Source organism: Magallana gigas, chromosome 4 (genome assembly GCF_963853765.1).
Source record: "Magallana gigas chromosome 4, xbMagGiga1.1, whole genome shotgun sequence".
Classification (NCBI taxonomy): Eukaryota; Metazoa; Mollusca; class Bivalvia; order Ostreida; family Ostreidae; genus Magallana; species Magallana gigas.
In genome coordinates, this window is record NC_088856.1 from 46985996 (window position 1) to 47013987 (window position 27992).

The window sequence follows — 27992 nt, forward strand, 5'->3', positions numbered from 1 at the left end:
TGGAAACAACGGGTTTTGTATGTGTGCGGCATCTTCTTCTTTCTGTACACGGTCGGAAGACATAACGTGATAACCCATCTAATTTACCTTTGCGTTGAAAGATTCTGCGCTGTAAATCCGTCTCTTAACAGGACTTTTCAGAGGATGATTACTAGAAAAAGTCGACTAATCTTCCTTGGAGTGTCCTTGGTTGCATCCTGCATACTCTTCTTGCCAATGATAATCCTTTATGCGACTCAGGACCCTAATGATTGTGGCGTCGCTCAAATATTCAAAGAAAAAACTGGATTGGTTTTAGGAATCAACCGCACGGTCTATAGTATCGAATTGCTATTTATATTTACTATTTACATCTATCTGGTAAGGAAAATCAAAACAATCAATAATTCTGTCCACCCAATCACAGTTGTACGTACCGTTGAGGAACAGAGTAACTTGTCCTCAATAAAAGAAAATTCACGAAACCCGTCAACGTTTATAACTACTACCACCTTGAATTCCAAACCAAGTGAAGTCCTCTGCAATCCCGATAGAAGCACTGCATGCTCTTCGCAGGATAATGACAAATACTCACAAAATCGAGTACAAGTTTCCAGCATTCCAAGAAAGAGCAAATGGAAGCTAAGAGCGTTCAAAATGCTGAAATGTGCAATTTTGACTACCATTATTCCTTCAACTCCATTGATATTCATTCAGATTTTGATTCTCATCAAACCCTCTTTCAGGAATCACTTTCTTGACCTAATCATATCTTTGTGTAATATTTCTCACGCAATTATTTATCCCTTGGTGTTCATGATAAACGTGAAACAATGCAAATGTACCAAGAGGTAAGCAAACAATTCAACATTACATCCTTATTATTTGTTTTACATCTGTATCATGTTCTTTTCGTTCCATTAATGATGGTCTATATTTGTTTGCTATCTTTGCTTAACATGATTATTTGCCACATGTACCACAGGTCAGAATGTCAAGGAAGCTTTTCCAAAAGAGATAAAGATAAGTTTGATGACTTGTTATATAGAAAGTTTCGCCACTTGAATGGAAATCAGTTTGCATGAAGATTCGCCTACTAAGATGACAAGCTGATGACTTTCGGACTACTACAATCTAACACTGAAAGTAAAAGGAAAGAAAACATGTGTATTAGAATATCTCTTCTTAGAAATATTTGTGTATTTATGTTGTGAATCTCTGAAGTTTAAAATATATGTTACCTGTATCTTGATCTATGTTGTCTCTCAGTTGCAGCGTAATGAAGTGATGTGATATGTTGTATTTTACTGGTGAATACAATTTTTAATAAAATTGCGAGCTCCTGAAAAAGAGTGTCAATTTTTTTTAGTACTTGTATTCTTCTTACCTGTATCTTGATCTATGTTGACTCTCGGTTGTAGCGTAATGAAGTGATGTGATATGTTGTATTTTATTGGTGAATACAATTATTTAAGAAATTTATGAGATCCTGAAAAAGAGTGTCAAATTTTATTTGTTCTTGTATTCTTATTGTACATGATTTTACGGTATTATCAAATTTACAAATGGAACCCTATCAGTGTAATAACAACTGTTTGCTTAAGAGAGAAGACGACATCAAATGAGATAATAAAGCAATGTAAAACATAGATTTGGAAAATAATTATAGTCAATGTGTTTGCAATCCCACCTATTCATTTTATTATATGTTAAATAAATTATAGTAAAATACGTTCCAAAGATACAAAACTATTTCTTTTTTTGTTCATATGAAACAAAAGGCGAGAGAATGGGAGATGAATAAAGATTAATTTGTGTAAAAGAGTGTCTGCTTAAACAAGAAATTCATTATTTCACTTTTGAATTCAAAAAAAAAGCTCCTTACAAGAACCTTTAACTTTGTGTTGATATTTTGATTATTTATATTTGGCAACATCGTATAAATTAAACAAAAAAAACTTATTGACATGTTTTAAAGTTTTATCGCTTTAAACGAGGACAGCGCCAAGTTTGGGAAGATTGATGATTAAATATTAATAGGCTATTGGTTTTTATTTTAAATATCGATGTTATCAAAGCTGCATTTCACATATCACCATCTGCTTATAATATCAAAAAATCTTCTAATTTCCGATTATTTGAAATAGTGTTTCATTAAAAGGAAATTAAGTTTATTTTGATAAAAATAGGTAAACAAAATCTATACATCTAAAATGTTAGTAGATTTTTCTTTCTTTCAAATATCCATTGAAACTTTTGCATCTTCTACAAGTCTTACAAATAAATGTGGTTTTCATATCAAATATAAACAGAATCAACGTGTAAAAAGGTTAATGCGTTATTGTGAATAATAAGCACAGCTAGAAAGGCACGTTAGATTTACATTTTTTCACTGTTTTAGTCATAAATCACACTACATTTTAATTTTGTAATGCATCGCTCATTACAGTTCATCAATAATTGTTTTATATTTAATTTGCTAAAAAATTATAAAAATATAAGTAATAAGGATCATTCTTTGAATATTATGAAGTGATAAAGTATGGTCAGATGTGATCAAATCTATTATAACGCCATTCAGGTGTCAATTGATTTGATCACTTCCAACCGTATAACATGTACCTTACCTTCATATATTCAAAGAAGTAGGCAATAAAATATACGTTTAAATAACAAACAGGTAGCATAGGACTACAATCGGCATACTGTGATACTATCATCAGCCTGCTTCTACATAAGAATCCAATCCACTAAGGTCACAGTGTCAATTTTGCTGGTCATAGATAACATACTGGAGACAATGATTGCCAATGTATTTGGTTACATTTTAATACTGGCTTTAGTCTTCAACTTGATTGAAACGATAAATCATAAACGGGGTAAAACAGTGACGTTTTTCAGAGTGAAAATTGCAATATTTTAAAGCAATAACAAACAGCTAAGCTTCAACAAGTAATGAAATGACATTTTTTTTTCTTAATATGTGTGCAATAACAGGGTTTTTTTGTCAAAGATGACTAACAGACTTGCATGATTTTCCTACCTAAATGTTTCCCGTTTTGGTTTTTCCCGAAATATTACATCGCATAATTATTTTGCAGTTTTTCTTTCGCTGTATTACAGACTGAACACACATTTTAACCTTTTTTAAAAATTTTCATTTATATTCTTCAATATTCTCAAAATCATTCGCTGCAAGAAAGTACATTAAAAACAAGGCCTTAAAATACAGACATACAGACTTATCTTACTTTATCATCCCTGTTGGATTGTAGACACCGTGGTTTTGCATTTATTCGGATGCACACAGACAGTTTGTTTTTGGTCTGTTTAAAGTGATATAAATAGTATTGTTTTTTGCAATATATAGCAAATGAATGTAAATCATTTAAGCAATATACAGCTGACTTATTGATCATTAAGCAAAATCATACAAGCTTCAATGGTCACCTGAGAAAAGTCCTTGGACCTGTGAGTTCAGCACAAGGAAAATGGATCAATACTTTAACAAAATACAATGTATTTAAATATTTCACCTAACAAAATCGGCATTGACCAACAGTTTGGAAAAGAGTTATATATTTTACTTATTTTAAAGCTGTTTACAATAACGTTCATGAATCCAAAGAATGAATTCATGTTAATTCGTTTTACTAATTAAATTATCATTTTTAACACAAATTTGGGACTACAATCAGTAGTGAATGAGAGGTGTGAGAAATTTGCTCAATTCCATGTTGTATAAAATATCTTAACATCATGTTGTATAAAACATTTCATTTTATTTTTCCTAAATATTTAAAGTAAATATAAATTGTGTTTCCTTATCGTTCATGTGCTTTATGTACATCTATCCCATATTTCTGATTCATCAGCACATGCATATACCAAAAATGAACTCAATGTGTAATAATGACAAGAATGTTCTACATGTATGCGGTCGATATTTACCTGACGTACAAATGATGATCACTCAACCAAACTAAGTAATTTATCATTTTTTTGTTATGGATAATCAAAAAACACATGTAGAATCTTCGCTATTGGAGCAAATGTTCCTAAATAGCATTTGGGAGCTGAAAACCCAACTTTTGTGGCTTAATTTGTGTCTTGATCGGTTTTTTTTTCATTCAAGACATTTAATGAGCTCGAAACCTACACATGTACATGATATTTCTATGAGTCTTTAGCAATTTAGCCTTTTATCATATATAAATGTGAAACTTGTCCTTCTTTTAAAGTATGGACCTAAAATTCAAATAGAGCCATTTTCTGCGTTCAGACTTCATGTCTAATAGATCCTTAAGTCAAAACAAGAGGTTAAAAGTGACATGTGGTGATAACGAACAGTGTTCAGATTCAGAGGATCAAAGGAAAATTGCAAGAAAGGAGCAGAGCTAACAAGGACCTCTAAACAACTAAGGTAGGATCAGTTGCCATGGAGGAGTGAGATCCTCTGCTGACCGGTTACACCTGTCGTGTGCTCTTTGTCGTAATCGGGGAAAACAGAAAAGTCCGTAGACAATTTGGTGATTTATTTTTATAATGGTCTTACAATAAGTGCGAAAAAAATTAAAAGACAATGATAACATCATTAAGAATTTTTAAAAGGTTTCACCTACATCAAACATTCATAAATTGTATTAATCATTATTAATTCAGCGACCATTTTTTTTTCATCTTTATATATTTGAATAAAAAATTGCTATCACAAAGTGCAATTAAACCCCAATTAGCTTGTCTATCCATTTGGTTGTTATGGGGTTCATCTATAGAAACAAGCTATCAACAACAAAATTCTTGTATAATTTGAATGAGAATGTGAGGCATGCTTAAAGTAAAAACAAATATCAACGTATTCATTTTTTGAATTTGCTCACTAAAAATCTTCATATGATGTTTTATTTGACAAATTTAATAAGTTCAAGCCAAAGAAAGTTACATGTCTAATGTAAATAATAGGCCGTGTCAACAGACTAGTCAAGATGCAAATTAAAGGAGGTGAGATCACATCAATAGTAGAAAATCATATAATGCTTTAAAAGTGGTTTAACGAATCCCACATAGACGTCGCATCGAAGACACAAAAAGACGTTCCGTACATGGCTAAAAGGAGTTGACGGCAGTGGATTATCAGGAAAGCATAAGGTTTGGTTATGGGATCTTGCCAAGATTAAATTAGCTAATCCTATATATGAAGTGTTGCAACTACTACAGCTGACGTATGGGAAGAACAATGAGTGATATATGGTGGATTGCTTAGAGTCCCACCATTATTTACATCGACTGGACTCGATTGCAACTCGACCAGATTATGCATACCAGTATCGTCAGTGGTGGAGGAGTTCAAGGTTATGCCGTCTTACTTTGAGAAACTCAGCAGATTTCAGGGTTGTTGGAGCAGGGATCCAAACAAGGACACGAAGAAAGTGTTCATTAAAAACAACAGTGAACCAAACAGACAGTATGCTTAAAGTAGTCCAAGTATCGCACTACGTCATAATATTAGTTCGACTTTTACAAAGCGTTTTAGATACCCGGTATTGATTTTGCTCTACATCGCTGTTGTAAACAATGGCAATAATAAGCAATTAGAACGGTAATATATGTATTCTATGAGAGATAGAAATGATTAATGTTGAGAAACTCGATTCTGTTAAAGTAAAATGAAAAACGAAGTTTCTGATTAACCAGGATCTCAGGTATGCTTGTATCTTCTTTGTTTTGATGCCCCCCCCCCCCCCCCCGAATTTTTATTTTTCTTTTACTAAAACCGGTTTAAATCTAGAGGCTGGAGCTATTTCGAATTTAATCAATCGTCAATTAATTAATGTTTAAATGATATCTAACATTGTTGACAGATCTAGGCAGAAAACTGTAGCAAAATGTGATTTTTACGGATTTTTTCGTCAGGGTCTACTTGGTTTAGAGCTTACAGCGTGAAAAGTAATCCGTCAACATATGATTTATTTTACTAAATCTTTTTTCTAAGATGTCAATCTATAGAATAAACACCACGAATTTAAGTTTGAGTCCATAAAATAGTAAAAAAAATTACCAAACGCGATACTAGCATTGCATTTTTTGTATTCTATTTTGATACATCAGGTCCATAAAGCGTACTTACTTACAACAATTTGCGCAAAAGTATTGATGAGATATGGCTTAAACAAATATTTAATCTCTATTTTGTATTTTCAGTTCTAATTTTCCCAAAATTGGTAATTATTTTTATGAAAAACAGACGTCTGGCAAATTTCATAATTGTCAATAATTTTCGCAAGAGGGTACACCCGTCTGAGAGGTGAAAACAAATAAACTAGCATGTACACATACATATTTTCTTTTGTATATGTATTGCTAGAATGTACATTTATCATTGAAAGCTAAGCTTTTAATGATTGAGCCCATTTAGTGCCGAGTATAGGACTACCTTAACGTATGAGATATAATTGGAAACAGAACATTATATAGATTGCAGATGTCCGTTATTCAACATTTATACATAAAGTAAATATTTATGATCATATGCAATCTTGTCTCTGTAGTAACTAAGTTAAAATTCATGTAACGTCTATTCTCTAACCCATAGAATAATGAATTCCGTGTTAAACATTATATTTGAACGATCATCTTAATTGTTATTGAATAATGTATTCATTATGCATTCATCAGGGAATTTATCTATTTTACCAAAAGTAATTTTTTATGTATGTATACATAACCAAAATTTCCTCCATGTAAAAAGCAGATCACCCACAAAAGTGTGTATCATAAAGGTTGAATCATAAACCTTCTCACTTTTATTTACTATCAATTTATGATGATTTATCCTACCTCCATCAAGTCATAACATTCCCTATTGCGTTTAATTCTATTCAAACAAAACACCCTCAAACTCATTCATTGTAACAAACTCTAAAATACTTTCGGTTGAACAAGCAAATGTTGATGATTTTAATAACTCATGTTACTTCTTTTCTTCTCCAAGTGCATTTTAAAAATTGTTGACCTTATCAGGCACAATTTTTCGGTATCATTCAGTCACACCTTTCAGAAATTTTGATAAAAGTTCAATTGACTAAACATAAAGATGATATGGGTCTAAAATCAACAAATTATGAGCAAAAGTCTGTATAACTTTTAAGATTCAAAAGACCATCATATAAAAGTTATTAAAAGAACAAAGTCAAATTACTGGGAGACGGAGAGAGACTAGTTCTGCAATTATTATTATTTGTAATTTTTTTTTGTAAGACTGATAATATCTGTAAGCTATAACTAAATTAATTACAAAAACACATTGCAGTTAGTAGTTCATGTTCTTATAAGGCAAAGGTCTGAGTAATCATCAGTTATTGTGAATCTTTACTGTTTACAAGGATTGAGATGACCAAATATATTACATAGCAGTCGATTATTAAAAGTATCCCCTTTTTACTGAGAAGGGCGCAGAATATACCTCTAGAGGCATTTAAAGAGGCTGTGTAGTTAACAGATTGTCCATCAGTTCAATTTAAAAATTTTAATTTTTATACATGATTTCAAAGCTTTAAATCATAATCTAGTTAAGAAAATCTTTTTTTAATGTATAATTGCTTTAATTTGAAATATTTTTCTATATCCTGTAATGGAACTCTTATTTTGAAGGAGGTAGGTATAGTCTACAAGTGGTCACGATAACCCTGCCTTTTCAAAGGCGTTGGAACCTGGAGAGGGAGGGGGCTAGGGGGGGGGGGCTACGCTACGCATCCCCAACAGATTAGGAATGTCATGATTTTTCTCTCTTCTTTTTTTTTGTTTAGAATTTTGTGGATGAGACTTACCATAATAAGAATCAAGATTTTTGATGTTTGGTCAAGCCCTCCTCCACCCCCTTACACTTTCAATTAGCTTCCGACGCCACTGCCTTTTAAATCACAATCTTAAACAACAGTTTCATTTGTTCACTGTGGAAAACAGTTGATCACAGTTGATAAAAAAGTGTAAAGAAGTTGATGTGATAGCAATGATCCTGTGTATACTAAACTAACTGCATTTAAAGTATTTTTTATCTAAAAGACAATAACAGAAATAAGGCAAGGGACAGTGGACAATGAACGACCAGGAACGTATGAGATTTATGAATTTGATAACATTAGTATATTAACAGCGTGAAAAACACAGCTTCAGAAATGTACTACATATGCATTCCGTTTTCAAAAAATGTCTAATGTTTATCTCCGGATGATATTCTACCTTTGATATTACAAACCTCGTTTGGTTTTACTCCATTTTACTTGAATCCCATAATCAATTTCAAGGTATCAGTATTCATGAAACACTGTTGGAAATAATAAATGTGTAATTTATAGTGCTTATAGCAGTACATGAACATATGGTGATAAAACGTGAATAGTAAATGCAATTTTTTTTGCAGTAAACATTCATTATTCTGTGTGTTAAAGTTACTAATTTTATATCTTTTATCATATTATCAAAAATCTTATAAATTTGTCGACCCTGTTTCATCAGATCTAGAGTTTTGGCCTCGTTGACAGTCCAGCAATCATGATCCACTCAACAAGAAAAATACATCTTACTTTGAGCTATGATTTTCATTCTTTAATAAAATGGACATGTAAACAGAAAAAATTAGTAGCAAATTTGCCGAAACAAGATATGTTGAAAACTTTTTTTTTTATTTTGAATACAAGGCAAACGTTGAGACAAGAGAAAAAAAAATAATGATTATAACCATAAATCAATTATCTATTGCAAAGTTAAGAAAAACGTAACAGATATCTAAAAAAAACCAAAAAACTACCACAGTGCTGTCCGATGTCTAATGTGACTAGTTCTAGTAAAAATTCACCTTCCTCAGCAGACTTCCTGAAAAAGGTTGTGAGTCATAAACCTGATCCCTCAGAAACTGTCAAAGTCAGGGGGCCAGTTCCATAGCAACGAAATTGTCAACATTGCTAAGTAGCTCGAAAAACAAATGATGTTTAGTGTAATAGGATTTAAAAACCGCACTATTTATAGCAGTTACAAATACTAATATGATTTTTTTTATGACTTTGATAGTTACAATGTAACTAAAATTCATACATTTCGTTTCATATATTCTCGCTGATATATTATATAAAAATCTTATATTGTAAGTAAATTGTTTGTTGTGGATATTTTTTAAGAAGCATAAATATCTTGAAACAATCATGCTTATAAAAAAGGTTTGTAGGTTGTGCCAAAAAGCATATATTATCAGAAAAGGGCACGTAAAAACGTTAGTAAAATTCCTATTAGTTCACAATGAACTTGCTTATTATCATTATAGTAGTTCAAATTGTAGATTTTTTACTATCCTTCAATAATTACTATATGTAACTTAGGTGATTGCAAAATCTTAAATTCGAATAACCTTATTTCAGCAAAAGCGATGAGAATAATTAATTTGTATATGGAATGGAAATCATAATCAGCAAAATCGGTCAGTTTTAAAACCAGGAATGTTGTATTTTTACGTCCAGTAGTTGTACGTAAGTCTTCTATTAGAAATTACCCCCAAAAATTAATTTTAATCGTGATGAATTTTCATATTTAATCGGCGTACCGTTTTCGCCACGCATGAACAGGTCACGAAGTTATGAACAAAGAGTTCGATATAGATATGACAAATTTCTAGGGAAGAATGATTTCATTACGGAAACAACCAACGTCATTAAAATATTAGATGAAATTCACATCATGCTTTTCATCTGAAATCGCTATCCTTTTTATGCAAACCAATATACCAGACGTATTACTCCGACATATACTCAATATTAAACAAAGGATCATGATACTGTGCGTCGACAATAACAAGTATCCTACTGTAAATTGTACAACACTCCTCGTTGCATTTTCAACTCCTTATGAACTGTTGTTAGCTAACAATCAAATGTAATGACATAACACTTGAAGAATTTTATTGATGGGATTTTTTTAATGAAAATTCAAAATTGATGAAAAGTATTATTATCGAATATGTGAAGATTTTAAAAGTGTTCGATATTGTTGATCACAATAAAAGCAACTTTTTTTAAAATATGAATAGAAAAGGACAATAATGTTCAAAGTGCTGATTATCTAAAGTTAGATGTCTTCAAGATTTCAATTGTAAAATAAATATGTTAAAAAAATGTAAAAACATGGGTCAAACTTTACGGACAAAAAGATTTAATATTTGATTATTTCTACTTCTGAAATTTGAGTCATTTCTGTATATCAGGTGAACCGACAAGACCCAAGAAACAAGAATATATACGATTTATGAGTGGGGATCTCAACTGTTTTCACTGTTTTGTTTAAACACTTCCTGTTCAAAGGGGGTTCATTACTACACCCCGGTCCCATAACCTGCATACCATTCGATGCCCCTTGACACAAGGAACAAGAATATATATAGTTTAGGGATGGGGATCTCAAGCGTTTTCAATATTATTTGGGCACTTCTTGTTCGAAGGGGGTTAGTACCGACCCGGTACTCATAACGTGCATACCATTTGATGCCCCTTGACACTAAGACCAAGAATTTATATAGTTACGGGGTGAGGATCTAAACCTTTATCAGGATATTTGGGCAATTTTGATTCGTAGGGGGTCAGGACCACACCCACGACCAAAGACCTACATATCATTTAATGATCCTAAACATAAAGAACAAGAATATATATAGTTTTGGGTGGGGATCTCAATGGATTTTGAGATATTAAGGCACTTTCTGTTTCCCGGATGACGAAACTACCCCATATTGCCATAACCTATATAGTACATGATGTCCCATTACACAAATAACAAGAATATAAATTGTTTAGGGGTGGGGATGTCAACAGTTTTTGAGATATTAAGTAATTTCCTAAACCTGGGGGTTGGGGATGACCATATCAGTGACCATATCTAATGTACCGTATATATTGCCCATAACACCCACTATATGCATCTGAAGACCCCATGTCAATATCTTTAACGGTTTTCAAGTTGTAACCATTTACAATATAGTGTATAATTTTTCCCATAGGATTCGATGTTAGACCCCACCCCCATTTGACACCCCCCCCCCCCAAAAAAAAAAATTCAGCAATTCCAAATTAAAGGATTTAAAAACAGGGTGCACAACTAGATATGCAGGTCTATCATATCGTAGGGTTTTGTGCAATTCTGATAAGCCATTTCTGAGAAATGCGATGGACAAGTTCAGAGGCGAGAAAGAAGAAAAAAAGAAGAAGAATTCATGCAAAAATAATAAGTCTCCAAACTTCGTTGTGGAGAATTAATTAAGACATGTAGGTCTTTCCATAAAGTTTAGTTGTTTAAGTCTCTGCCACATTTGATGTTTCGTTGAGGCAATTTTTGTCACGAGACCGGAAACGGACCATCGGAAATAAATTTTGAAAAAGTAGAAAAAAGCCTCGAATTATTTATATTTTCTACCATCCCTGTTAATATCAGGAAAATCTCTCCAGCCATCTCTGAGGAATTTTTTCGACAAAAAAAGTAAAAATAAGACATAAAGAAAAAACACTACAATTACAATATTAGAGAAATGCAACAGAAAGCAGAGAGATAAAACATCGATTATCATTATATTTTTTAGATTATTCTCAAGTTTTTGGTTTATGTATGAGTGTCTCTCAATCATTGTGATAAAGATTGGAAATTATGATCAGTCCAACAAAAACATAAGCAGCGACTGATCATCTATACTCATTTCTCTGCAAAATTAAAAAAATGTATCGTCATGCATACAGTATAACTTATTGTATACAATTTTAATACTGTCACAAAATACATCTATGACAGGATAGAATTGTATGCAGAACTGAGACAGTGTTATATAACCCATAGATATGAAATTGAAACGTTTTGTGCAATCAAAAACTCTTTTAATGATAAAGTAGTAAATGGTATTAAATGGATAAACTTTGTTTTGTTACATTTTACCTCAAAAGCACTAATGATTTCATTTTCTGAAAAATAGTATAAACTAAAAAGTGGCATTCCTACAAAGTTGTAATACAGTAGGATATGTGCAGGTATGTATGTGGGAATTCTATTTACTGAAAATGGAAAAATGGTAAAAGAAAATTATCAAAACGAAGAGAGAAGACCGTCCTTATTTTTGTATAATTATTGAGGACGGGCTGAATAATTTAGATTAAACGGAGAGAAAATAAGATATCCAACGAAGTGTATTCCATTTTTTTTAATTACACACTTTATTAACTGAATATCTACCGAACTAAAAAATGACTGAAATTTTAAAACATTAAAAAAAAGAGCTACCGACATCAGTTCTCTATCGTTACAAAGAGCACGATACTCGCACAACGAAACACATGTGTGACGTAATTGTTTACTATAGATGTAAATGCAGGCACAAAATGATAAGCAGATGACATTCATTTCAAAAATAAAGCATCTTTTTGTCATCAGTCAGTGGACGTTTTAACGAACAAGTTATATCTAGGATAATTGGGATAGAAATGCCTTTTAAAGAAAACATGTATGCACAAGAAACTGCAAGTCGTGAAGAATACACTTTTCAAATACATAAAGGCTAGTGAGATTATGATAAAATCAAAATGGCGTCAGGCAATGTAAAAACACTGTCCATCTTATCAGAACAAAACTTTTGTAACTTGTAAGATACTATATGACAGACTGCCTAACATTTCGAACTACATAAGAATTTATACTCAAACCAAAACCATACGCTTTTGTTACTCTATAGGAAGGGGGAGTGCATTAACTGATGGAGGGGAACTCAACCTAAACAGAAAAAAGACCCAGAGACGTGAATTATTTTCATAAAGACGCAGTGAGCTCCCTGAATATGATTTTAAGTTTTTAATTCATGTAAGCATATAACAAATGAGATATACATGCTTAGATTATTAAATAGATAAACATAATTATATTTTTCATATAATTTATTAGGACTGTTTAATTAAGAACAAACAAAGAAAATATTTAAAATATGAACTATAAATTTTAAACAAAGAAAACGTGACCATAAAGTAAAAAACAGAATATTTTAATTAAAGTCAAAAAATCCCCATTTTTTAAACAATCAATACCCTATATGAAAGTCTTTCATTAATAAACAAGACTTTTCCACGAATCTTTGATTCTACACAGTGATTAATTTGTATAATAAGACTATCCTGGTTTGCGTTTCTGTGATAGTAAACACTGCGAGTATGTTATTTGAGAAGCATGTTCTTAATTGGATACAAAAAATATGGCAGTTATAGACATGGCATTATATTTTTTAACACAATACAGCAAGATTTGTTTTACACTATGAAAATGTCGCAGTAAGACTTCTAACACGCTTAATACACGGTTTTGTAAAAAAAAAAATGTATGATCCCTTTATCACCAAAATATCAATTACTTTGTTTTGTAATTTCCTGTTAAGTTTGGCACTGAATACTCACGGCTTGTGTTACAATCACTAGATGTCGCCACGGGGTTTGGTAATTTCCATTGAGGACAATACCAGACTGTTTTAATCAAAATATGCATCAATTATATATCATTATTCTTTGTCAAAAGTATAATATATTCAATGCAGAATGTGAATTAAAACTGGTATTCATTCCATCAAAATTAATCAGATATGTGTATCAATGTCTAAGAAGTTTATTTTTACGTCTTACATACATACATATTTTTATCTATTTACCTACATTTTTGTGATATTGGGCAAAACTATCAATCATTGATTATTACATATCCTTAGTAAGAAATCTCAGAGTCTGTTATCTCTTTTAAGCATTTCAGATAAGAAAGAAGCAAATGAGAAAAAGAGGTAATTTCTGAAGCAGTAATTAGTTAGTGCTCTTTAATTGTATCGAAAAGCGTCATAGCTTTTGTGTTAAATGATTAGGCAATCTTGTTTTCTTTTATATAATGCAGTACTCAGACCATTATGTCTAGTCGTCTGGTAAAATATTTCCCTTTTCTTTTTTTCACTATTTTTGAAAAAAAAAAAACTTTTTTAAAGTATATAATAGTTGATATAAAATAAAATCATGCTGGCAAATGCTCATATTATAATATTTGCATTTCCATTGTTCTTTTCCAATGTAAGCCCATACGGAGGAGCTGCAATTATTTCTCTATAATCGCAATTGCTCTGTCAGTATACTATGACGTCATAAAGGTGTAACGTTATATATACTTTTCCGTGACGTTATAGATTTAAACCACTATACTATACATCATGTGTTTTTCTCCAACTCGATTAAAATTGACGTATTTACATGTAATATTAAAACATGTTTATGATAACATTTTAAAGGAATTACTGTTATAACATATCATTGATTCTGTTAACAAATCTATGTGAATTAAAAAGATACATTACAGTCTGAATGTTTACTTTTGAAGTAATAGCTAAATGTCAAGGTCTAGGCTAATACAGGGCAAATATAAGTAATAAACAACGATTATTTAGTGAACATGGCGTTATGAATAGCAACTGCCCTGCTGGCATATTTTCCATGATGCGCTAGCGCGCATCATGGAATATGCCAACAGAGCAATTGCTATTCATAACGCCATGTTCACTAAATAACGTTGTTTATTTCTTAAATATTCATTGATTATCGACTAGTCTTGTTGAAATTACGTGTAGCTCCAGTTTTGAACAGTCCCTTGTTTACAAATTTCCACGGATATCAGTTCATCAGGATTCTCGCTGCGATGGAGATTACCGGTTTTACTCGGTCGCCGCGGTATACTCTCCCCTTGTTCGGCAATTTTTAAGTCTACGAACCTCAAAGGATAATGTTTATAACTGGTTCGTTTTCGGGAAGTCTTGGGGTTTCTCCTCTCGATTATGATATGTAATAGATCAAGAGGTACTGCGTTTAGAATGCTGTCAAACTGGTCTTGGGCCCTCAAAATTATATATAAAGATGAGACTAGAAAAAATAGGCATATTATTTTCCAAGTAGTTACGATATAGGAAATAGTTTGATAAAGAACATGTATACTCCTGACCGCTGATTGACTTGCGCATACAATACATTACTATAGCTTATACATGACATAAAGGTTGCTCTGATCTAAGAAACTTACATGATCAATTATTATTCAAGGTCAAGGTCACAGCGACTTGGCATGTACAGATATCTGAAAGAAGTAGAGGGTTATTTATCCTTATTAGACAGCTAGAGTTTTCATAATAATAACATCAAGCAGTTTATTTGGCATACATATTGATTGTTATCTTCCTTTCAATATCTATTATTATTATTATTATCAGTAAGTAAAGGCCCTTTCATAATTTGGTTCAAGAGCACTTTACAGCACTTTGAGATCGAAATGTTTTAGCTTTTCACGAGCTTTTGCTTGCGATGTATACGATGTCTCACGTTCGTTGCATGCATTTATAGTGGTTGCATCAAGTCTCCTCGAAATAGATACCATGCTTACTATTCATATGCGACCAAATGGAATCCAAATTTTCGCAATGCAACGCAAGAACAGTTATACGAACGTCTTACAGCGTTTTGTGTACTCACACGAGTAATTCACGATTTTTAAAGGTCGTAAGATGAATCGCAGCTGTATTTTTGTGTGTTTTGCGACAATGAGATTGTCGTTCAACGTTTCTTAAGTATATTGCATTTTACTATTATTGCATGATTTATCAGCATCAATTTGTCATGCTATGCCACTAGTATATATAACAATTTCCTTAGTTCGTTTACATGTACGGAGAAGAAATTGTCTATATATATATATATATATATAGATATAGATATAGATATAGATATAGATAGATAGATATAGATATAGATATAGATATATATATATATATATATATATATATATATATATATATATATAACGGTATATGAGGCTGGAGTTAATATTTAACAGAGGCTTTATACATGTAGATCTTGACACGACCTTATGAAATGTTTCTTTAAAGATTTTAATTAGTACTCTTGTGCGGAGTATGAATAAAAACAGGAAAAATGATAAATCTTATTATGTAAACTATATTCTCATCGTTACCTAATTAAATAATTAAAGTGTATAAAGATCCAGTCAAATAAAGTAAAAATCTCTTCTTTAATTAGTGAGAATAGTTGATCAAAGCTATATTTTGACTATGCGTTTCTGAATATTTCATGGATAAAACTTTTTTTAAGTAGAAGCGCCATAATTTTAAGTAATCCAAAACACCAGATTACATTCAGTAGCATTACACATAAATGATATCTGCGTGGCGAGATCTTTTATGAATTTTATCGGGACTTTTGATTCACAATAATAATTAGGCGTGTGGTTCAATAAAATACGACATTGCACTTTACAAATCGATAAAACTGATAACATTTACATTTACTGAGTACTTTTCCCATTTTTTTCTTTAGATACTTGATATTAAGGGTTCTGAAAAGTAATATGTAAGGATTTTTAAAGCGTAAAAATAACTACCGGTATTTAACAAATAATCGGAATATACACAATGTGATCAATGACGTGTGCTTGATGCATTTTATCCGCGAATATATAATAGACATTGATTTGTTAAAATCCGTTCTAAAACGTTGTTTCTTATTTACTATAACTCTTTATCCCTGGATTTGTTGTTAAGATAGGGTGATGTCCGTGGTTCCTCCTTGCATTTTTCTTTGGGGGGATGTCATACGCAAAGAAATCAAGATATTTACTGGCGTGGTTCATTTTTCCAATTTAAAACAAAGCATAATCTGGTACAGATCGTTACAAAAGTATGCTACCAACAATTCATCATTTTGCGTCAATGTCCTCAACTGAACGCTTCACACTCTAAAAAGAAAGCGTTTCTACTTAATTGATGAGAAAGTTATCAATTTATTTTTCTTTTCTTTAATGTAGGTGAGAAGTGAATAATTCCTTTTGAGAAAGGAACGTTTATTTAATTTGTAGCTACGTTTCACAATATACATGTAGTTCATGTAAGCTCGTCGAATCATATTTACTGTTTAAGTTTGGAAAAATGGAAAAGTAGAGCGTCCGCAGAATAAGATAATGAGCATTAGAAGTGAGTCATTTGTCACAGAGGATTAAAAGTGAGTTCGGTTTTTTAGCTAATTATAACGTATAGTAAATAGACAGGCGTTTCATCTTTGTGATGCATTGTATCATGCAATTATTGTTTATCTGGCAATGCGGCTTTATACGAAAAATCTAGATTTTCTCTGTGACGGTTGTCTACTGTTTACATAGATAGACAGATGGGGAAATAAGATAACACAAATGACCATTGGTTTGATAATAATATAAATTTTGGTTTAGGTACTTTTTTAATTTAACACTACTGGTACTGTACCAGTAATTGGCTAAAACCAGTTATCGGCTAAACTAAGAGTTTGGGTTTATAGCACGCGACTATCCGAGATTTTTTTAAATTCAGTTCTCTGTTTTGAATGAAGAAAGGTAAGTTTGCTTGAAAACGGTCTTGAATATGTTTTAAACATGAGCTTAAACTATCATTGTTTACCGCTGATTTACATCTTTGCACTTTCAGCAGTGGGGGAAGTGACGTAATAAGTTAAAAATAGAATATAACCCCCTTTGTGATACATTATCATATCCCTTCTTTGGTTTGACATAAAATATCACTCGATATAACATGTAGAAACAAAAGAAATTTAATAAATTCTGACAGATTTATAGCACAGTTGTACGCGCCTGATTGCACAATATTATGAATTGAATAGTCAACGATTTTGTGTATTACCGTATGATAACAAGCGAATAATTTAATGAGTTTTTTTATGTATCATAACCCCTACGACCTTTAATCTGACCCCAAAAGGGACGTAATTCAAATTAAATTCAGCAGAGTATGAAATTAACATGTACAATTATTTTATTTTGTTATTAGCGAGAAGCCGATAACAGGTACAGTAAATCGTAAAAACTCGGCAAATTTGGGGCATGCTAAAAAGGACACAAACAAGATGTTTTGGATTCTAAAAAATGATTTAACCTAACAGGTGCATATACAAGGAGTTAACCATTTAAAGTATGTCAAGTTTTATTAAAAAATATCAAGAGAAAAGGAAAAACGAAAAAGTTAAATTTTAGCCGATAACTGGTACAGTGCCAGTATTGTAATGATATTATAAAGTTTTGCAAAAGCACAATTTTAAGTGTATTTCCTGTTAACCGGACAAGAAGCAGACGATATATTTTATAGCATAAGATAAATATTACTTTTTATAAGCATACTGTTTACCTTTTTTATAACAGTTAAGCTGTTACATTTGTACCTAATTAGATTAATGCTTGAAATTACCATGTCACGATTATTTGAACGATGTTTTCAGATTTTTTATTTAAAAGTTAAGACATTTGGAAATCACAAAATAAAGCATTTTTAAAACAAGACTTTGAACTTAGGGTAGTTGTGTCAAACAGCAATGTGACCAAGGACTTTCTGTATTTCATTGTTTTGGCTCAGTTAAATCAACAAGATTTGCTAGACTCTTGTGGTTTTCCAACGTAATCAGTGTATATTTCGGTTATTTTCAACTATTTCGATTCAAGAAGTAGATGGCTGTATCCTACCGAAAGTCCAAGGTTTTGTTAAAATGAATCCACATAAAAATTTATCTTTGATATTTATGTAGAAGATATACATGCGTAGTGTTAATTCAAATACATGACACAGTTGTATGTATTTGGTATATTATACATGCTTAAAGCAAGTTCTTTGGCTGTTATAAAACACCGAATTCCTCAGATCCCGTAAATCTGCCGTACTTGAAAATTTCTTTAATCCTAATTCCAAAAGCACCTTAACACATCTTTGATTAATTTTTTCGTTGGCATTAACTGGAATATAAGACCTCCAGTTCTGTGAAATACTTGAGGATTGTCCATACTTGTAGTGATTGAACTCCTGCTCCGCTTTATTTCTAAAAGCCATTTGCAACCAATCATGTAACTCGGGAGTAAAGTCTAAAGACAAATCTTTATATAACATTCTCGCGGTGTCTTCTGGGTAAAGAGCTAAACACTCATAGGTCACGTGGTACACTCGCGTCGGATTATCTTGTTGTAGTCTTTTAATGGCTTGCACATCTAACCATATTCTGCTGCATAGGTGATTAAAAACAAAACTTATTCCTTTGTCTTCATAATTGATGAAATGGGCCTGTGCCCTTGAGTTCAGTATACCTCTAGGGTCTCTTACCAAATGAATAATTCTTAAATTCGGAATATAGCTGAGGAACAATTCTGCAAATGACCCTGGCATTCTTATAGTCTTTATTAGACGGTGAGGTGACTGTAAACAGAGCTGTTGAAGCCTCTCTATGCATGTTTTGTTGTATTGTTCGGGGTATTCCGACAATGTGTATAGTCTCTTGTTCCAGTCCGTTTTATTTACAGGAAAACAGCTTTTGAACTCTTGCTGATAGCTGCTAGCTGGAAATTTCCGAAATGCCTCAATGGCTCCAACGGGAACATCCATGAAATTACAGCTCAACAGATTATTGATAAGAAGAACTGTACCGTTTGAACTTTCCCAGACTCCGTAGGGTTTCCTGTGAAAAAAAAACAATAATTCAAAAGCTGAAAAGACAAAGTAATGAGACCACGTACGGTTCTAAATTCTTTTATAGAATAAGCTTGATCTTACTACTAATAGCGGTTATACTGTAGATTTAACAACCTGACAAGAAATTAATTTGCATGAAATAACTTACATTAACTCTGGGATAGTTGGGTGATTGTCCTTATTTTACCTCAGAAATCAATCAAGAGTATCTACGTTCGCTAACTTAACTGGTGTTTATCAGTTAAAAAAGGCCGTTTTATATACCTCTGAACATTTAAGTATTATGATGGTGCATGCAGGTATGAAATATTTATTGGGGAAAATAATCCAGATATTTTAAAAGCTAAATTCCATTTTATGTATGTCTCCTCGAATTCTTATTATCTCTGGATGCAGTTTGATTCCGCACTCACAAGATAAATACTTGTATTGTCTGCGCAGATCGGGTGCGCAGTTGGTTAGATGATGTGCGCATTTCACCTCCGTGTTTCAAATGACACGAATCATCCTAAACAAACAAAATACATCCTTAAAATGTTATTGATTTTGGCGAATCAACAGACTAAAATTTTCAATGGAATGAAAGAAATGCAATTTCTCATAGTTATTGATACTGTTTTGATAGAAAAAATCTAATTATTCTAAATAAAACTTAAACTACAAAAATACTAACGAACTTATGATTGTTTTCCCCCTTAAAATTGAGCGAAGCGTTGAGTTGTTTCCAGTTACTTGACAGACCTGCAGTATCCGTCAGGGTAGCAAACGTGTTGGTTGGTCCTGCGCATGCGGCCCCGGAAAAGACCCTGGAACGGCTCAAAAAAGAAGAAAGTATCGTTCGTCTTCAGGAGGCGTGAAGTGATGGTGGATCCGCTCCTCAAACTCATAATCAACGTGTACTTCACTTCTGCAATAGAATAACATGGATTTTGTGTGTATTTTATGAATCCCAAAGATGTGGATTTCAAAGTTAGTTTCCGTAGATTCAATAATCAATCGAGGTCCTGTGAATTTTGAAATTTTAAATTGACATGCACATAACTGGAACGATAAATCCAAATTTAATTTTAGCTCAAAACGCGTATTTTGCTAACAGAAAGAAAGTTTTAGATATTATTCGTTTTGTCTTTACTTAGAAAATGTTTATATTTCCAAGCTTTTACATGTTTGTTTGTTCGGAAAGTTAGTGTTGTTGGTTAAATTTAAAAAAAATTAAAGTTCGTTTTCTTTCAGATTTAAGTGATTTAATTCTCTTTGTTGGTTTCAACTTTTTCCTTCTCTTTTTACTCTGAGTAAATGTAGTATTAATTTTTAAACGCTTAATGGTGTATAATTCAAAGATAATTTCTAAAACACTTTTTAAAGGGGCATGGTCACGATCTTGGTCAAATTTTATTTTTCTGTTTTTATTATTTGCAATGCTTTAGGAATGCATTTCTAATGATCAAATGAAATTTGTACGAAAGCCGAGAAGGATCATTCGAGATTCGAGATTCAAAATACGAGATTCGAAATACGAGATTCAAGATTCGAAATTCGAGATTCAATATCTAAATTAACCAATCAAATCAAGGATCTGAAAATATGTATCCTAGCGACATCAAACTGTTCTAAATAAAAATCATCCGTACATGCTCTTATATACAAATAAATGCTATGTTCACTTCTCCCTACCTAAATAAATAATTATTTGTATTAACTTTTACACAGAATATCTAAGTAGACTGGTAATAATGCAGTGTGCTTCGCGGATCTAAGTGATTTTGTTTGCCCTGGTGCATTTCCACCTGATGCGTTTGAACCCTGGGGTATTTCACCACCAGTAAATAGTTTAAAACCCGGATTTATTCACCCCTTTTGTGTCAAAATGCGGTTATGGTAGAGAACTTCATAAGCGTAGCTAATTTTTTCTGTAGGGGGTCCTAGGCCAATTTTAAATAATTTACTATGTAAATTTAATAAGCTCCAATTTTCCCGAGGAGGGGGTCCAGATCCCCTGACCCCCTCCTTTCTAGATCCGCGCATGAAGAGTAGTACATGTATCTAAATAATCTAAATATAAATAATTAGTCCGGTTTCACCAATAAATATAAGCATTACTTATGGTTTTTATTTATGCATACAGTCATACACTAGTACTATGATTATAAACAAATCATTGAGATACTATCACATCATACGGAATTATTAATAAATACATTGTTTTTCCTTTTCCTCAGTAAACAACTTATTATGAGTCTTACTTTTGGAATTGTTTTCAATATAGAAGGAAATATACTCTTTACAATTAAAGGTAGTGATGATAGGGTGCCAATTTGTTCACATTGCTGATTTCTTGTGCAGAGAACAGTAAAACTTTTTAAAAATTTGATTGTGCATGAATATTTCAAAATTAATTGTTGTACATGTATTTTGTTATGATTCATTCATTGATATATCAACAAGAAAGAATAAAAGGTATAGACAAGCATATGTAGCACAGCCAAGTTAAGTTTCTATGTAGTTTCCTAACCCCCCCCCCTATTATAACAAATGAGAGTATGGCACAGCTGCCACAAGCAATATATGTCCTTTACCGGCACCACCTCCCTCCCCTTTAAAAAAATGAAACAATTGTCGTTTTATTTGCTAAAATGTGTGTGGTTCAATATTTTTCTAAAGGACATACCCGATTAGAATTGAAAAAAGAGTCGTACGTTTAAAACTAATTTTGTCAAAATTTTTAGATTCATTTGGTTATATTTTGGTCCATTTTTGGTAAATAGATGCACCAGCGCAGCTCTGATTTATATATAATCAGGCCATAAATTCAAAATATTTTCAAAAATTTAAAATACTAGTATAGCTTTAAATCCAGTGGATAAAAAAAGGAAAGCAAGTCAAACTCGATGAGTGCTAATACCTGTGTTGAATGAAGGGTACAGTAGGATATGCGCAAAAAAGTCCCGTCTACTCTTTCCTATCCTATATTTATTGGAATATTAAATCCGATTATAAGAGTCAAATTAAAAATCAAGTACGGATATGTACCTGTTTATCAAAAGTAAAACTACTCATAAATTATCTACAGTGCATCGTTATGGAGCTACACAGAAAGTTTTATATTAATTTGCCGAGCCAAATAAAAAAAAACCTGGAAAACGAGGAGAAAACAAAGTGGGAACAGAATAACTGACAAATTAATTAGGACTATATAGCCCCCACCCCCCTTGAAATGTATATACTGAAAACAGATTACATGTATTGAGTACAACATCCGCACACAATTTAAAGAAAATTTCATGTTTTTCATTTTCGCTAGCTAATGTTAGACATCACAAATACCCCAAACAGAGAGAGAGAGAGAGAGAGAGAGAGAGAGAGAGAGAGAGAGAGAGAGAGAGAGAGAGAGAGAGTCGATGTAAATCACAGGTGCGCTAACACCGTTAAAATTAAAGCTTGCTAGTTGGTCTGCCCTACCCTAGCTACCTCCTCTCCTTTCTCCTTTTAGAGGCTTACTAGTAATTAATGTCTATATATGCTTGTATCAAATAAAATCAATTTCAAATTCTGATTTTAAAATCAAAATTGAATTTGACCCTACAAATTAAAACTCTCTCTCTCTCTCTCTCTCTCTCTCTCTCTCTCTCTCTCTCTCTCTCATATCGACAATGGCATTGCCATACCCTACAATACACTATTTTTATCTGGATCGTGTCGTTGAGGTTGTAAATCATTATATCTTCTATGGTTTAAAACTTTATAATAACCTATATTATGACATGTCGATTATTTCATTGAGTTTCGTTTCAAAGCTAAACCACACTCAGTTTTAATTATTTAGATTAAACAGATCTTTCTTCGCGAGCCGATTTTTAAACAGTTGGGGCGAATACACTTCGGGTTAAAATTGTTGGGGAGGAAATACATACAGGGCAAACAAAACCACTTAGATTCGCAAAGCCAACAGTGTTATCACTAATTTAATTGTTTATACTGTGTGGGGTTAATTCATCAATGTTAATTTAACCATTTTATAACCACTATATAAGAGCTATTAAGACATTTATTTGTAGGAAAGAGCATGTTCGAATGATCTTTATTTAGAACAGTTTGATGTTGCTAGGATACAGGTTTCAGATCCATGATTTGATTGGTTAATTTAGATATTAAATCTCGAATTTCGAATCTTGAATCTCGTATATCGAATCTCGTATTTTGAATCTCGAATCTCGAATGATCCTTCTCGGCTTTCGTAAATTTTGGTGCAAGTCTTTGAGATTTAAGCAAGATACAGGGCTTACAACTCTTCGTCATGTAAACAAGGCTCGAGCCCTGTTTTTGTTTACATAGGTTCAATATACCATTAAAAATCTTTTTAAAGCTGGTTTGTCTAACTAATTATTCATTTTAAGCATATATAAACAGTTCCTAACGATTTACACATTCAGTTTAGGTCTACAACCAGAATTTTCACTTCAACATTCAAAATGTAAACAAACTCTTTGTTTACAAAGCAAAGAATTGCAAGATCTGTAACTCGCTAATAACTCATCAAATGACACTCAAATTTCGGTTGCCTATTAAAAATGGCTTACTGAAGCATTGTAAAAATTAACATCGAAAAACTAATTTTTGACCAAAATCGTGGCCATGCCCCTTTAAAATACATAACTAATACTGATATACTAATACGAGGAAAGAAGGGGGATATCCGATAAAGACTAATATTTCTGTACATGTGTAAGCATTGCCAAAAACAAAAAAATCAAAGACGGAACACTACATTGTATCAGCTAGCAAAGGTTGTCGTACATCTATCACCAAAATAGTGTAGTATATATCTACCAACCGTCTTTCTTTGTCTGAGTCCGCAAATCATCCACCTGCTTGATATTGTTTACTTTTATCGGGGCGGGTGGTCTCCTTTGACCGTCCTCCAACAGCAAGTTCACGTGGTGGTACGACACGTTTTCTTTGTGGTCAATGTACATGTTCCCTCTGATATGTTTGTTCTTTCTTGAAAAGATTTCAATCACGTTTTGCTTTAAACCTGCGGGCATGGGATTCTGTGGCGTTATACCAATTCTTCTATCAGCCACTTTCATAGCAAACTGAGACACCAGTTTTAAATTGTTTGCTTCAGGATTCGGGTTCAAGCGCTGAGTTTTCGAGTGTAAATTGCCTTCTATTATAAACGGGTTCGAATGTTGACCGTTGACCGGTACCCTATTCACAGCGGGGAGAACTAGTTTGCGCGGTAGAGGCATGGGGACCATATTTTTGTTGATTTCACGCGGTGGGCCAGAGATGATATTTTTGTTTTGTCCAATAAAAGAGTTCCACGAATTTACAGGCGGGATTTTTTGAAATCTTAAAAATCCGTTTTGGTCCGTGTCTTCTTTTTTGTAGTTCGTCTCAAAGTTCTTTGATCAACCATGTTTCGAGTTTTGGTGCTTATTCGAATCCTTTACATTTTTGTTTCTAACGTCAACATCTGAAAATGTACATAAATTGATTTGCCTCATACATAACAGTATGATATCATGCTCAATAGGTATTCAACATGCGCGGATGCAGAAAATTTTTCCAGGGGGGGGGTCCGAAGGATAATTGTGTTTGCCAGGGGGGTCCGAGGCATATTTTCGCGATAATTTTACTATGTAAATTTAAAAAATTTTCATTTTCCAGGGGTGGTCGGGACCCCCCCCCCCCCCGACCCCCCCTCTAGATCCGCGCATGTTCAAAATACTTATATTTACATGTATCTACAACCATTTCATAATGTAGATATTCCAAAGACAATTATAATCAAGAGGAACTTGAATTTGTTTTTTTTATATTTTACTGAATTATTTTCTAATTTAAAGGACATAATCAGTCATGTGTGATTTTGAATAAAATGAATTATTTGGAAAATTTAATATAATTATACCAGTCACTTACAAAATGCGTCTAAATTCTATTAATATGTAACACAGTATAGACCAATAGTAAAATGAATTGCTTGTTAACACAAGACATAAAAACAAAATTAAGAGGGATGGATGGTCGAGGCCATTGTTAGACTGTATTGATCTCCTTCAAGAGAAGAGTTCTGTATAAAGATACAAGAAATCACTCAAAATTAGAAACTGAGATTAATTAATTTTTTTTTACTAAATTAAACCTTATAGCTTAATAAATTATAGCTTAATAGTTTATGGCTTAGCAAATCATATTACAACATTTAAGGTAGATCAGATGGTAAAATTGACCACCAAGCTCCCTAAAATAAGAAATTAGAAGTTGCCAAAATTCAAAGTTGTCATGCCTCAGCTGACATAATCTGTAATCCTCTCTATAAAACAGCAATACACCGCTCTCCAGTTTACCTTTCGATGTTGCGCATTTAGCACTCTATCTCAAATATTTCATGACAAATGACACTTGGATTACCTTTCTTGAATGCATTAAAAAGTACAAAGCATGTCATCAAGGACACGGAGATGTACAGTTTTCGTTGGAGGGTGAATCTCATCGTTCATGTGTTATTTTCAGTGGTCACCACTCTACACAAAAAGAAGTTTTTATGATATTTAAACCCAAATTAAATGTGTGAACAAGATGGATTTCTGTTAAAATAGTAACCAGAAAAGTAGTCATGGCTTATAATTAAAGTGTGCGATATACTGAATAAATTATTTCCTGAATTATTTGCTCTTTACATGGTTTTTCTTTTGTTCTGAGTATAAATATATATTTCGACTACAAAAATGGATTGAATTTTCAATGAAGCTATTAGTATCATTCGCTGTTACTTGATCCCACTTAATATAAAGAAGGTCATGATTTATGTATGTATATTTAAATACATTTGGGGGGTCCTTACTTTACAATAAATGAAATTCTAATGGTTTTATTTTTTTTGGTTCAAATCATGAAAATTTAGAATGAACAATGCAACTGAATAATTTTAAGCGGCCAAAATCCAAAACTTAATTGTCATCTTCAATACACATTTTGTAACGTTATACGATACTTTAGTACTTTTAGAAGGAGTACCATTAGTTTTAATCACATTTTTAAAGAATAATCAGGAATTCTTAACATCATATTATCTTTAGACCTATATTAAGTATTCAGGATAAATATTATTAAAAAAAAACAGCCCAGATTAGTAAAACAGAATTCACAATTTTTGCTTTATTTTGAAATATAAAATATGGCGTTATAATATATAAGAGCTTACCTGCATAATGTACTGGCGTAGTAGCCGAGACTGTGTTCAAGGAAACAGTGGTGTTGTATTTCCATGCAATCACCTACCTTCAACAACTGTAATTCTAGGAAAGTGTTCGACAGCGTTGTTGTGATAAAACTCGGTGGAGCATACAAATATGCATTATAATTAACACCATTTCACAAAGCACATGTAGCTGTCATATCAAATAGATCGTGCACTTGCATACAAATTATTCTTCCAGCAAAGTAAAAAAATTCATCTTGGAGTTGGACAAAAATAAAATATGCATTCGGCCATTTCTGGAATGGGAAGGGGGAAGTATGGATTATGACATACAATAAATATAGTCATTGCTCCGTAGAGATGACCGTTTTCTCCATCCCGGACGTTTTGACTATCGGACAATGTCAATTTGTTCGACATATACAGTGTAACATTGACAGGATGTTCTATCCCCCTTTGTACTTTTATTATTTTATAAATAATTACATGTTTCGGACATGTGTTTGAGTAGGTGAAATTAAAATAAATTAAAATCTAAAATTCGATCTCTGTTAAAATTGAACCGGTATCGAAGAATTTCGAAATGTGTAGTAGAAGGGGCTTTTTCTAATAAGCAAAAGAAAAATGGCAAAAAATTAAGTTATGCATTTAGATAGAAATAAATTTGAACAGCGGTAGGAGGAATTACAATAAAGCTATTTATTGGTTTAAATAGGACGGAAAATCTGGAGTCTTTATCTATAGAACGGAACAAAAATAAACAAACGAACGTCTAATTAATATAAAATGTTATAAATGGTGTCAGCTCACGTTATGAATAACGTGAGGTTTTTTTAATTTACATGAACGACTTTTCTTGAAAAAGGCACCTTTACCAGAATAACATGAAACTGACTTAATGATGCAGACAAACGTGTAACCTCATTAATCTCTTTGCTAAAATATATGCCGTATTTTTTAATATTATTGTGAAAAACCTGCTTATTTGTAAATCAGTTTTATTCTTCATCTCCGACCAATATATATATATATATATATATATATATATATATATATATATATATATATATATATATATATATATATATATATATATTTATTTATTTAATGTGTGTGTGTGTGTGCGTGTGCGTTCATTCCTGCATTACTGTTTGTTAAATATGCGTAGACCTGTATAGATGATGTTATATTCTCCTTTGCTTGGATAATTAA

At 32.2% G+C, this 27992-nt stretch overlaps 1 protein-coding gene across 1 annotated transcript; it reads right to left on the reverse strand.

Annotated features, from left to right (window-relative positions):
- Nucleotides 1-18199: 18199 nt before the first annotated feature.
- LOC105342435 (uncharacterized) lies at nt 18200-26871 on the reverse strand. Its single transcript, XM_034449564.2, has 5 exons — nt 26784-26871; nt 25991-26103; nt 24405-25049; nt 20315-20480; nt 18200-19559 (listed from the first exon to the last, which is right to left on the reverse strand). Exons 3-5 carry the CDS (start codon nt 24829-24831, stop codon nt 18701-18703), a joined length of 1452 nt encoding a protein of 483 aa, XP_034305455.2. The 5' UTR covers nt 24832-25049; nt 25991-26103; nt 26784-26871; the 3' UTR covers nt 18200-18700.
- Between the last annotated feature and the right edge of the window lie 1121 nt (nt 26872-27992).

Coding starts and splice junctions, on each gene's coding strand:
- LOC105342435 (XM_034449564.2), bottom strand. CDS start 24,831: ATGGTCCCCATGCCTCTACCGCGCAAACTAGTTCTCCCCGCTGTGAAT. Junction 20,481..24,404: donor GACTCAGACAAAGAAAGACG/GTTGGTAGATAT, acceptor ATTCTATTGCAG/AAGTGAAGTACACGTTGATT. Junction 19,560..20,314: donor TACCCTGACGGATACTGCAG/GTCTGTCAAGTA, acceptor TTTTTTTCACAG/GAAACCCTACGGAGTCTGGG.